The 14,426-nt window shown below is 37.6% G+C and overlaps 1 protein-coding gene across 6 annotated transcripts in view; it reads left to right on the top strand.

Moving 5' to 3' along the window:
* The window catches only part of plppr1 (phospholipid phosphatase related 1), a 126,148-nt gene that overhangs the window by 2,829 nt on the left and 108,893 nt on the right, over positions 1–14,426 (top strand). For all 6 annotated transcript variants that reach the window (XM_014002535.1, XM_014002533.1, XM_014002532.1 and 3 more), the window contains one exon: positions 5,772–5,881. In XM_014002535.1, the coding sequence (XP_013857989.1) occupies positions 5,822–5,881 (60 nt within the window). In that variant the 5' untranslated portion in view covers positions 5,772–5,821. The remainder of the gene's footprint in view (positions 1–5,771; positions 5,882–14,426) is intronic.

Genomic DNA, 14,426 nt, shown 5'->3' with positions numbered 1-14,426 from the left:
CACACACACACACACACACACACACACACACACACACACACACACACAAAGGCTGTGTTACAGTTTCCCTCTATTTCATACCAGCAACAGCTGCTATGAAACACTTCTTGTGTGCATTAGAATAAAAATAACTGTTGGACTCATGATTGTTTAGCCATATTTTTGGTTTTTAAAGTGTGCATTTTTTAAATTTAGTGGCAAAAAGGTTCCAATTAGATTGATGGGGTACTTTATTCTACTTTTACAGCTTTCATTATTCATCATTATTCAGCACTGCGCACAAGACAGACACTCAAATTATGAATTTTATTCCCTAATGGGGAATGAAAGGCAGTTATAGCAGCCTAAGACATTCATAATAATTTAATACCTGCAGGGGGGCAGAGCTTTGATTAAAACACATAAATCAAAAATCACTACTGACGTTTATGGCATTTTTTCAACATGTTTGAAACCTTGTAACTGTAACTTTCTACAGACATTACATTAATTTACTACCAATGATGTAAAATAATATTAGATAAAAGACAAAATATGCCAGATCAGACTCTGTTATGAGCTGCAAATGAAGCAAGTTCTCTTCTCTGTATGTTTTTCACTACTGAGCTTGTGTTGTTAATCTGGGATTCTTTTTTTTATATTTAAATGCATTAAAACAAAGTTACACAAGCACAAGCTTTTACATGATAAAATCTACCCACAGAACTGGAACCATTAAGGCATCTTGAATTAAAAAATAGTTTTTGTACCTGACTTTTTTTATTCTGGTATTTGTTACATCATGACTTGCTATGTTGCAAGAAGGTTTCAAAAACTTCAGAAAAAAAAGGTTGAGAAAAATAATATTAACATCATATCTGAGTGATACTGCTTATTTTATGTTTTTTTTAAGAGCAAAAAAAAAAAAAAAAAAAAAAAACTGATTCAATGCAGATGTGTGCTAATGGTTACTATTCATGATTTCACTTACATCTTAATCTTTCCTCTTGCTCAGCCAAATAACTCCAGGGTTCTTTCTGTGTTCCACTACACTGAACGTCTGAAAGCCTCAAACACATTTCTCAATGCACTGTTTTTGATAAATAGATTTTCTTCAGAATGTGATTTTGAAAAACAACTTATTTTTCAGACACACAAAAATGTGTCCCTCTCAGTGCAGATGATTATTTTTTGTTTGGAGTAAAAAAAAAATCCAATGAAATGTCAAATATTTGAAACTAAACTAGATACTGCATAAAGGTAGTATATATGACCCTTGCACGTATGCAAAGCACAAATGCAGCAGAATTTAGAAGTCACCAGAACAGATTTATTGTTTTTGGGTGGGGGTCCAGGGGGGTGGGGTGGGGGCTCATTGGTGGGCCTGATGGATAACTCTTCATCAGAGATATAAAGAAAATCTGAAGCTCTTATGTTGAGTAGTTTTTAAGTTATAAGCATTGTTGTATGTCCAGACACCCCCTTTTCAAATGGAGCTCCCTCCTCAAATATTCAATTCAATTCAATTTAAAAATACTTTATTGATCCCAGAGGGAAATTAGGTGTTGTTGTAACTCATTTAACTAAAAACTTATTGTAGATGCTGATGGCTGTGGGCAGGAAAGATCTTCTGTAGCGGTCTGTATTACAGCGAAGTTGAAGAAGCCTCCGACTGAAGACACTTTGTCTTTCTATGACAGTCTGATGAAGAGGATGGTCAGGGTTGTCCTCAATGTTCTTGATTTTATGTAAAATCCTTCTTTGCACCATCATCTCCAGAGATTCCACAGTCGTCCCCAGAACAGAACCAGCCTTCTTTATCAGGTTGTTTAGCCTTTTTAGGTCCCTGGCTCTGATGCTGCTACCCCAACAAATGATGGCAGAAGGGATGACACACTCAACAACAGACTTGTAGAAGATCTGTAGCATCTTGCTGCAGATACTGAAGGATCTCAGCTTCCTTAAGTAGTACAGTCTGCTCTGTCCTTTCTTGTAGACTGCTTCACTGTTGAGTCTCCAGTCCAGTCTGTTGTCCAGATGAACACTGAGGTATTTATATTCCTCAACCACCTCCACWTTTCCCATGATGGAAACAGGGTTTGATCTAGCACTATTTCTCCTGAAATCTACAATCATCTCCTTTGTTTTGTTCACATTCAAGATGAGATGATTGTTCCCACACCATGTCACAAAGCGGTCCACCAGCTCTCTGTATTCAGCTTCCTGTCCATCTCTGATACACCCAACAACTGCAGAGTCATCTGAGTATTTCTGTAGATGACAGCAGTCTGACTTGTGCTGGAAATCTGAAGTGTACAGTGTGAAGAGGAATGGTGAGAGTACAGTTCCCTGTGGTGCTCCTGTGCTGCTGACCACATGGTTAGACACACAGTCATTCAGTATCACAAACTGTGGTCTGTTTGTCAGGTAGTCTTTGATCCAHGRGATRGTTGAGGCCTCCACCGGAGTCTTCTGGAGTTTCAGACAAAGCAACTCAGGCTGAATTGAGTTAAAAGCACTMTAGAAATCAAGAACATGATCCTCACAGTGCTGCCTGCTTTGTCCAGATGACAGTGGGTTTGTTGAAGCAGGTGTATGATGGCTTCATAAACTCCAACTCCACGACGATAAGCAAACTGCAGAGGGTCCTGATGTGTGCTTGTTTGCTTACTCAGGTGGGTCAACAGGAGTCTCTCTAGGACCTTCATGATGTGGGATGTCAGGGCAACAGGTCTATAGTCATTGAGTGCTGATGGGTGAGTATTCTTTGGTACTGGAACCAGACAGGATGTCTTCCACAACACTCGCACCGTCTCCTGGGTCAAGCTAAGCTTGAAGAGGTGTTGCAGAATCCCGCAGAGCTGGTCTGCACAGGCCTTCAGGACTCTGGGACTAACACCATCTGGACCTGCAGCCTTGTTCTGGTTCAGTCTCTCTAGCTGCCTCTTCACCTGACTTCTAGATACAGAAAAGTGGGAGGGGGTGGGAAAGGGAGCAGCAGCATCTCCTAATTTAGTTGAAGACAATCTTGTGGATGTAGAAGAGAASTCCATGACTGAGGTTGAAGATAAAACATCTGAGGCTTGACAGGAAAGCTGTGGGTCAAAGGAGGGTGAGATGTCTTTTTGGCTGGGGGCAGGAGAGGAGGAAGATGAGCTTGTTCCTGAGCTGAACCTGTTGAAGAATGTGTTCAGCTCATTTGCTCTGTCCAGACTTCCATCCATCCGATTCTCCTTTTGCTTGAAACCTGTGATCTTCTTCATCCCTGACCACACATCTCTGATATTGTTCCTTTTCAGTTTACTCTCCAGCTTCCTTCTATAAACCTCCTTGCTGTCTCTGATCTTGAVTTTGAGCTGCTTCTGTATACTCCTCAATAACTCCCTGTCTAGATTCCTAAAGGCTCTTTTTTTCTTGTTTAAAAGTTCCTTTAGCTCACTGGTGATCCAGAGTTTGTTATTAGGGAAGCATCTCACTGTTCTGCTGGGGATGGTGTTGTCCACACAGWAGTTTATATAGTCAGTCACACACTCAYTCATGGCATTTATGTCATCTCCATGTGGCTGGCAAACAACAATCCAATCTGTAGCTTCAAAACATCCCTGTAGGGCTTCTTCAGCTTCCTATGACCACTTTCTCACAGTCCTTGTAGTTACAGGTTGTCTCTGAACAAGTGGTTTATATTCTGAGCAGAGATAAACAAGGTTGTGATCTGAATTACCCAGAGGAGGTCTTGCATTGGCTATATAAGAATCCTTAAAATTTGTGTAAAACAAATCCAATGTCTCGTTTTCTCTGGTAGAGCAGCTGATAAACTGTTGAAATGTTGGCAGTGTAGCAGAGAGTGAGGCATGATTAAAATCACCAGACATTGCCACAAATGCATTGGGGTGTTGTGTCTTTATCTTAGCAACAATGGAACTGACGATATCACATGCATTGGCTGTGTCCAAAACGACAGGCCGGGTCCTCCGGAGGACCCAGCCTACCCGATCGAGGTGGGCCGGGTCCTTGGTAGACCGGGAAGACCGGAAAAAAAGAGGCTGTGAATTTGGACGGTCTAGCGTCCTGTCCTTACGTCATGTCACCTAGCAACTGTGACGACGCTAAACAAGCAAACTTAAATCAAAACTAGAAAAATHTCAATATATTAGCATTATTAATATCACAAAACTATAAAATTAACTTAAAGGTAGCATTTGAAGAACTAATTGACCCGCTGTAGGTGCATGTTTATGTCACGTTTTTTATAATGACAAAAATAATATTTAAAAACATGTCTAAACAAATGATAAAAGTATTAGAATTACAACCACTAAAAAAATTTCATTTTTAAATTGCCATATTTTTTATTTAAAACATATTCTTTTCTCTCGCTTCGTCCGCCATTACTAGCTTAAAAAAATCTCCTGTCGGGCCGCAAAGCATTATGGGATATGCTGGGCCGGGAAGGATCCATCAGACCTGTCCTTCAAATCGGGGAAAAGGAAGCACGTATTTGTCGGCCGCATCGGAGGAGTCTTTGGTTTTGGACAGCCTTCGTCACGGTGCAGTGACACATGCGGCCGACGAATTCGGCCTTCGGAGGACCTGGCCTGCCATTTTGGACACAGCCATTGTCAGCAACAGCTCAGGGTGGAATGTAAACAGCTGCCAAAATAACAGTGGTGAACTCTCTTGGTAAATAATATGGATGAAAACTTAATGCCAAGAGTTCAATGTCTGGACTGCAGTGACGAAACTTCACAGTAACATGTCCTGGATGACACCTTATGTTGTTGACAAGCACTGCTAATCCACCTCCTTTCTTTTTCCTGCTGCTCTTTAAATCTCTGTCTGCTCGTATAGTCTGGAAGCCTGGCAGAGAGATGTTGGCATCAGGGACATGATCCTGCGGCCATTTCTCAGTGAAACACATAATACTGCATCCCCTATACTCTTGCTGAGTCCTTGTCAGGGCTTGAAGTTCATCCAGTTTGTTAGCTAATGATCTCACGTTGCCCATTAGGATTGATGGAAGTGATGGTTTGAACTTCCTCCTTCTCTCTCGCCTCTTTGCTCCAGCTCTGCATCCACGATGCCTCCTTTTCAATTCCTCTGGGATTTGCGGCTTCAGTTGATGTATTATTTCAGATTTTGCAAAATTAATCAGCTGCTCCCTGTTGTAAACCACCCTGTTACTATGGTTACGCATCATAACAAAAAGCAAAGTATAAAAAAAGTATTGGCAAAAACCAATCCAGCTGCACAGCACCCAAAACACAAATGAACAGCCGTCCAAAAAAGTTACTTTTTCCGCAGAAAGGCAGGAATGAACGCCTGAAAAGAAAAGAAAACCTCAATAAAAGTAACAGAGCTACTCCAACGTGCTGCCACCCTCAGCGGCGCAATTCCGGAACACATTCCGCAATTCCTGAACAAATATGGGGTCTATCGTAAAACTGTTGGCTGGTGCAGTGTAGGTCATACACATTTACATTCCTGCCAATTTTCACATTGATCGGCAGCTGTTTCCATGTTGTGATTGACCAAATACTGTATCTTTGAAAAAAATAAATAAAAAATAAAATAAACTAGATATTGCATAGCAGCAGTTTGCATGTGGGGGTCATAATAATTTGTAGTTATAGTAGATCTTGTAGTTGTAGTTGCTTTATCCATACCAAGATTCCTTTTCATCATTTTCTAACACCATTAAGGTGTCTGAAAAACAGTATATTCTACATATAAATTCTATGGGTGACTGTTTATATTTAGATGCTGACAACTGATGTTTTTTTATGCCATTGTAGAGTGAGCTGCTGTGAATCCTGAGAGCACACGCCTTCCAACAGGAGACAAGATGGCGACCAACAACACCTTACGCAGCTACTCCATAATCCCGTGTTTCATCTTTGTGGAGGTGAGAGGCTGTGTGTGTGTATGTGTGCATGTGTGTGTGTGCATGTGTGAAGTAGTAAAATTATTGCCCAAAAGAACGTCTATTTGCTTTTGGGAGGATTCCTGGTGGTAATAATCCTAAACCCCCATTTGGTCATGAGAAATTTAACTAGGGTTCACTGTGTGTTTAATTTTGTTATATATAGACTGAATAGCATCCAGCTATTTGTTTTTATTTATTTTAAAATATATTATAAGCTGAGTCCGGGACTACAGGTGGAAATTGGCACCTAAAGCTATAACCTGTGCATCTTTCCCTTTGTAATCAATGTGTACTGTCCCTGTTTTAAATAAATCATAAACTATTGAAAGAAAAACAGGTGGTGTCTGCTGCTATTTAAAATATATAATGTTATTGCAGCTTTGCAGAAAACACACTGTCCACCAACGGACCCTACTTATGTGTGATCAGAAATGTTCATATTTGATTCAAAATTCCACAGAGATCTTCCAAAATGGTACTGTCAGCTATTTTTTAACACATACAGTATTTGGTTTAATATATTTGCATGTTTAATATATTTTAATTTGACTAAAGTATGTTAAAGAGGACATATTATGCAAAATCCACTTTTTTAGCCATTAAATGCATTTTGTTGTTTTTAGGAGTGTCAAAAAGTTTGGATTTAATTTCTCCTGGTGCTGGGTCGACAGCTTTATGTTCTGCTTGGGTCATATTTCTCAACCTATTCAGTTTTCTCTATTTTCTACGATATTTTCAGAAATATGTCAAATTATTTGTGATGGAAATGCCAAATAAGGTCTGGACTTGCCAATTTCCTTGTCTTAAATTTTCTCTGGTTCTGGGTCAAAATCTGGCTCCAACATGTAAGGCTGGATTCATGATTAAACACATCAAAATAAACAATTTCAAAGGGAACAAATCTTTGTAATACTTGGTTTATTTACATAATGATTTTAATTACTGGATTTTCGGCCCCTGAGCTGTTGACCTGCAGTAACTGTGCCCCCTGGAGCACTTTAGTTGAACAGCCCTGGTTTAACCTAAATGTTTTTAAGAAATTCTCTGCAGTGAAGTTTTTTTTTTTTTTTAACAAGAAGATGCTTACTCAAATATTTCACACCAACATGTTCTGGAAAGAAGATAACTTTATTTTTTTTACTAATTATGGGGTAGTTATGCTGCAATAACTGGTGCACTGTTTCTTCTCAAGTTATAAATTAGGTCTTCGTTTCTGTCTGAAAATTGTCAGGAGAGTTAAATATGCACTTTTTAAAATTTAATCAGTTTCTCCCACTATCGAATGGTTTGGTTTTGGACACGAAAAATGCCCAGATTGGAAACTTGTCCAATTTTGCACTTTTTATTTAAGTTAATTTCCATCATAGTTTTTGTGATTTTGCAGTTGGCAAAGTTGGGTTTTGATTCAGCTTGGTGCTATGATTAACATATAAGTTAAAAACAAAGTATTGGCAACACGCTGATATGTACTGCACAATGCAGTGTTTTATGAAGGGACCCCACAGTAAAACAGAACAATAATGTATGAATGATGATTTATCCATCAGCAAATGACCTCTTTTGGTAAATTATACCAAGTTAACCAGAGCATAAAGGGTTGATGTGAATAAGAGCTGAATACGAGTGTGTGTGCGGTCGGGTATTCCCTACTTGTGGGGATCAACTGGTATTTTTGGCCTTGTCCCAATGGAGCGAAATGCCATTCATGGATTAAAGGTTAGGTTTAGGACTAAGGTGCATTGAGTTTAGGTTCAGTCTAGGGTCAGGTATGCACCTGTGAGATTAGGTTTAGGGTAAGCTGTCATGGTTAGGCTGTAGGAATTAATGCAAGTCAGTGCAAAGTCCRCATAAAGATAGCTGTACTAAACCTTGCGTGTGTGTATGGGAAAGTGTGTAAGAGCTCTGAAGCGTCTCCATATTTAATTACTTTGTCAGCTGAAAGTTCTTAATCAGAGAGATGTCTCAGGACCCTTTGCATTCTGCTCCTCTCCTTTCAGTGTTTTATTTTCTCTTACATGCGCACGCACACACACACACACACACACACGCTCTTGAATAATGGAGATAACCTACAATCATCTTGGTTGAATTTTTACAAATTGCCATGGGATGGTTGAGTCTACCACCATGTCGTCTGTTTTTTTCATATTTCTGTCATTTAGTTGCACTTAGTGAGCATGTTGACCTGTTAGTTTGTTCTCATTAAATAATTACAAAGCATTAGGTGCGTATTTTGTACCTGTATTTTGTCACATTAAAGTTTTCCTGAGAGTCATTAAAAGCCCCACGAGTTGACCAGTCGCTCCTGTTTCGACACAAACGATGTCTGAGCCATCTCCCCTTCTTATTCTGCCCGCTCCTGTTTTTCTTGCTTCATGTCTTTGTCAAACCCTCTTAGCTTTATCTCTCTCCTGCTCCTCCCTTCACAGCTAAGCCTATTTTTTCATCAATGTTGCCTCTTGAAATTTCTTACTTTGCTTCAAAAGGGTGTCTTGTCTTTCTTTATGTTTTGTCCACTTACTGTTTCATAGCTCAGGTTTCCTCCATTTTTCTCCCTCTTTCTTACTCACTGTGCTTGTCACAGAACACAGGACACTGCTGTCACATGACCAAAACAACACACTCTGATTGGAGTAGCTTGGGCATGTTGTTCAGTGCCAGAGGCAGTGTGACAGAAAATATGTTTATTCATTGTTATTATTTTATGTCAATGTGCAACTTGTTGCTTTTGTTTCATCTGTTCCTTCACATCATGATTTTTCTTTGTTGGTTTGCCACTAGTCACATGTTGGGTGAGAATATAAAGCATGAAAAATAATTTTAGGAGGTGGAAACAGGGAATAGAGTGCAACAGGAAGCTGGCACAAGAGGGATATGAAGCACGAATGAGATGCAGGAGGAAGAAGAAAGCAAGATGAGCGCTAAGGAAGTGAAACATCCCTTATGTGGAATGAATAAATGCAGCTCTTTGGAGACTGACAAAACGGATATTCTCTGGATGAGCTTATGTAATGCACAGAGCTACAGGCGCTCATTAATTCAGAAAAGGGCTAACTAGATTTTTCAGGTTTCTCTGCACAGGAATAAAAACTCCACAACTATACACATACTCTCTTAAAACAGTGTTTTATTATTAGGATGCTTAAAATAAAATAGTCATGAAATGGGCCTACATTTTGATTATTGTGTGGGGATAATCAAAATGTAAGGATCGTGCTTAGTACTTTTTTTGAACAGCTAATTAAAAAATAATTTAAAAAAATTAAAATAGCATTACAAAAACAAATAATTTTGGATTATATAATCAAATGAATGCAACATAAATTGCACTAAAACATTTGGCTTTTATTTTGACAAGCACATAATAATATTGTTAATGAATTTAATTTGTAACGCACTTTTCATTAGTAAAAATCTCAAAGAACATTTTGAACTACACACATGTCCTAATTAAACCAGCTCATTATGAAGTTAAAGTAAAGTAAATTATAAATAAAACAAAATAAATAAATAAACAAATAAATAAATGAAAACATTTAGCGATGATTTCTTTTTAAAGATTTTGTGTCAGATCTGAAAAGTGTCCTTCCTGAACTGAACACATTTATTATCAGTGTGTTTTGGGTTTAAAATGCTGAAAATTGTATTTAAGATTAATCAGATGTTTCTATCTAAACTGAAAACACAACATATGAACATGTTTTCTGATAGGTGCACAGCTCATCTTAAAAACATTAATTTAGCCTTTAAGGAAAACAACAAACAAAAAAACAAAACAAAAACAAAACAAAGGAGTAATATTCTATGTTGCTTTAGACAAGTTTGACATGCGAGGTGTAATATCCTGGTCTGTAGTGCGACAGGTCGTCCTTACATGCCAAGTTTTGTCAGTCTTGCTCTCTAGCCGGATAACACGACATGACAATGAATTGAAAATCTAAGGCTTTGTCTTGGATTTGATGTCGCTGCGCGAGTTGTTTTTATGATGTGCGGAAGGAGGCAAGTGACAGCTCTGACAATATCTGACAAAAAAGATTAAAATAAAACAGCAAATGAATTTTGGTACCATCTATAAAACCAGTTTCTTTTATATAAATCATCAATATGATAAAACTGATTTTGTAAAACATAATTTAACATTTTTAATGAACCAGAGCAGTAAATTTGTGAATCTGTCAAACAAAAAAATGTTGTTTTTGCTTTGGGCAATTTGTGTTTCTGATTTGTTTTGATTTCTGAATATGATGCCATTCTTTAAGTCTTAAAGGAAGAAAAAGTATTTGAACATTTAGTGACTGCACCTAAATGATTCCTAGAAAGACACAAAAATAACAAATAAAGTTCAGATTGGTGGTATTCTATGTAAAGATGAGTTGGAAAAACACAATAAAAACATTTTGGGTACATAGAATTACTTAAACCAAGCAGCCTACATTCTTGAATATTCTGTGGCACATACAAATAAACAGACACCCACAGGTGCTCGTCGTAAAATTAGAATATCATGAAAAAGTTGATTTATTTCAGCAATTCCATTCGAAAAGTGAAACTTGTTTACTATATTCATTCATTCATTACACATAGACTGATATATTTCAAATGCTATTATTTTAATTTTGATGATTATAATGGACAATGAAAACCCCAAATTCAGTATCTTAGAAAATTAAAATATTATTTAAAACTATACGAAAAAAATAAGATTTTTAGAAATTTTGGTCAACTGAAAAGTATAACATGGACAATATGAGCATGTACAGCACTCAATGCTTATCAGTATATATTATATTGTGATTCGTTTCCCATCCAAGTCATCTCCATCTTGTCATGCTTCTCCTCCTGCATACTTTGTCCTAGAGCTGCCATTGTAATTTAAATCATTAAAGCTCCTGTGCCAAACGATTGCTATGCCTTTTGGTGCCTGTACAACCTATAGTTTTTGAAATATTAATGTTTAAAATCAAATAATGGGAGTCAATGGAGCCTTGTATTGGTCCAATACTGCCCCATGCTGTATCTACTCAGTACTTCACCATAGTTTAATACTATTTAAACTCAGTAGTTCAGTGTTTACAATACAAACATGATTGTATTTTGATATTTCACTATAATATTGTCCTAATATTCCTTTATTGTTGTAATATATTGCAGTTTAGTGTCAACAATTGCATTGGCAATATGGCCTCTTTCAGCACACATACAAACCTAACACTGGGAGTACCTACTTCAACAGCTCCTATAGTCTCATGGTGAACACTATGGGCTTTCATGTGGGAGATCAGGGTTGGATCCCAACCATAAAAAAAATATTTCATTAAAACTACAAATTTTCTAATTGTCATATTCTCACACAATTACCCTCATTACAAACAACTGCTGACTTCGCAGGCACAAGCTGGTACTTGATTAAAAAACACATTTCAACTTGGTCATGGTTCAAGCTGCAGGCAAAGCCATGCTGCAATGACATGCTACATGGCAATGCACACTTGTTTTTACATAGTAAGTTTTTACGATGTCTAGTTTGGAGTTCCTTTTGTCTGGATTACTGCAACAATGTGGCGTGGCATGGAGTCCATCAGTTTGTGGCTCTGCCCAGGTGTTAAGAGAGCCCAGGTTGCTCTGATAGTAGCCTCAGCTCTTCTCAGTGATTGGGTCTGGGGTATTGCATTTTCCTCTTCACAATACCCCATAGATTTTCTATGGGATTAAAATCAGGTTAGTTTACTGCCCGATTAAGAACAGGGACACCATGGTCCACAAACCAGGTACTGGTTGCTTTGGCATTATCTGCAGGTGCCAAYTCTTGTTGGAAAATTAAATCTGCATCTCCAGAAAGTTGGTCAGCAGCAGGAAGCAGGAAGTGCTGTAAAACTTCCTGCTAGATGGCTGCGTTGACCTTGGACCTCCAGAAAACACAGTGGAATCTGTTGTGTCTTGCCCTCCTTGTGCAAGGTGTCAATGGTGGTCTTTTTGGACAACTGTCAAGTCATGTCTTCCCCATAATTGTGTAGCCAACAGAACTAGACTGAGAGACAATTTAAAGACATTTTTCAGGTGTTTTGAGGTAATTAACTGATTAGAGTGTGGCAGCAGGTGTCACAATATTCAAATTTTCTGAGATACTGAATTAGTGGTTTTCATTGGTTGTAAGTTATAATCATCAAAATAAAAAAAATAAACATTTTAAATATATCAGTCTGTGTGTAATGAATGAAAATAATTAACTTTTAGAATGGAATTACTGAAATAAATCAACTTTTTATGATATACTTAATTTTATTACCAGCACCTTGTTTGAAAGGCTATCTTGTGAAAGAATGAGCCTTTGTTCTTCTTACAAACATACAGTTAAAAATAAAAATGTTAGCAAGGCTTGCTACAGTAATTCTGGGGACATTCAGGGCTGGTCTCMCCTTACATTTAACTTTTATCACCCAGTCTGGGTGTGACTAAACTGATAATACCCAGCCAGAGTTTCATGCAGAAGAGTGAACTTGTYTCCCACGATGCAGAGTAATAATGGCACGCTGCAGTAACTCCGGATAACCAATTTCAGACAGCCAGTCTTGTCGCTCTGCCCTTCACACAGCTAATGCAGCATGACAGGGGCTGAGGAGTGAATTTAATAGAACTACAAGTTGTGCTTTATGCTGAGAAAAGGACATTTGTCCWGGTAGAATCGTCACCGAAAGGCCCGTTCATAAGAGTTACAGAAAAGGAGGAGCAGTCTCCAGGGATTAGGCTGTACCACTAATTTATTTTCAATAAATCTTTCAACATCTTTATCAAAAGGTAATATGTCTGATTCATAACCACACATACAGTATATGTCAGAGACAAGAGACCAGAGAATCAGATCAAGCTGAGAAACAGTGATTTTCTCAGGAGTCCTGTTGTGAAATTATGAAACGGCCACTTGTCAAATGGCTAACTGCTTTCTTTGTGTGAGTGTGGAGAAGTAGAACAAAGTGAATTGTTCTCAATAAAGTGTCCAGTACTGGGGTATATGGAGAACAAAAAGAGCTGTAATTGGGATGATTTTAAATGAAATGCTGCAGAACTTTTCCAGCAGTAATTTCATCGTTTTATTTTTCTCAACATTTGGGCTGTTCTTAAGTTAGCTTAGTGAATAAATAGACATCATTGCTGTAAAAAACAGATTAAGGTTATCTCAAGATGTTTGTGTATACAAGTAATATGTATATCACCATGAGTGAAACCAATAATAGAACAGAATAGAATTAGAACAGTCTTTATTGTCCTGCAGAGGGGAAACTCAGGTGCAACAGCAGCAGCAGATATATAGGTTTTCATAAAAAAATGTTGTGTTAAAAACAATATATAAGAAATAAGATTAAGAACTGCAATAGCAATAATAAAATAAAATAATAAKGTATGGTACAAGGCAATAACAGAAAATAATGTGCAGTTTTAGAAACGGGCACGTCGGACTCACAACTCCAAGGGGGTGTGCAGCTGAGTCGAACTGAGTCGTTTTCAACAATAATGTTCTTGTGTATAATATTTACAGCACAGTGTTTCAGTGCAGAAAAACAGATGTGCAATAACAACAACAACAACAAAAAAGTTATTTAAGTAATGACAAAAAAAAAAAAAAACAGTTTCTCACAGTGGCACAACTCCATCCTTATTTTTGGTATTGCATTGCATTTTTCCAAACTGAGGAATTAACATATTCTTAAAAACAACCTGTGAAACCAAGTAACCTATGAATAAAACATGTAATGATGCAGATTGTTTTAAAATTAACAAAAAATAATACATTGTACTTTTAAATCTTTCTTTTTACATTTAAATCATTCAGTTCAGCATCATTCTAAATAAAATGGAACAAGTCTGAATTRGTCTTATTGTAACTCCACAAGCCCCTCTTTCACCCCTTTTCTGAGCTGTGTCTCAGATCGACTCATTTTGAAGCTGTCTCTTTAAATTCAAATGAGGGGCTTTACACTCTGTCCCCTCCAGCTTCAAYAGTGGTTCATTCTAGTTTGAAAAAGGTGTTTATGTCTATATAGCGGTGCAGATTTTTTTAAATTTACAAGTGAATTAAAAGACATCAAAACATTAAAAGTGGATTTAACACGATTTGTCGCCTTTAAAAGCAACAGGGTTTTGTGTTAATCTGGACTCCTTTATCTTGTCTTTTTGTTGTTGGTTCTGGCAGTAATTGTGACATGATGTAAAGGTGGTTGTTATGGCTCGTTGTTCCTGTTCTGCACAGTGGTGTTGCTGCAGTAATGTGAACAACGTAAAGTACCCATTAAATATGCTTATACTTAACTTATATATCTCCAAACATCATCACGTGGTAGAAGTGCACCATGAACACAAACACGTAGGAATCTGAGGTTTTGATTGATTTTAGCAACAATCCACTTGATGCGCTCTAACAAGTCAGATCCATATACCGCAGTCCTCAACCCATACGAAACAAACAAAAAAAGTCTAAATCAGTTCCAAATGACATGGCAGCACTTGGCAAGAGTGTACACAATATGTA

This window comes from Austrofundulus limnaeus, unplaced genomic scaffold (assembly GCF_001266775.1).
Source record: "Austrofundulus limnaeus strain Quisiro unplaced genomic scaffold, Austrofundulus_limnaeus-1.0 Scaffold13, whole genome shotgun sequence".
Classification (NCBI taxonomy): Eukaryota; Metazoa; Chordata; class Actinopteri; order Cyprinodontiformes; family Rivulidae; genus Austrofundulus; species Austrofundulus limnaeus.
Note: the sequence above shows the minus strand (reverse complement) of the source record. Positions and strands in the feature narration are given on the sequence as shown.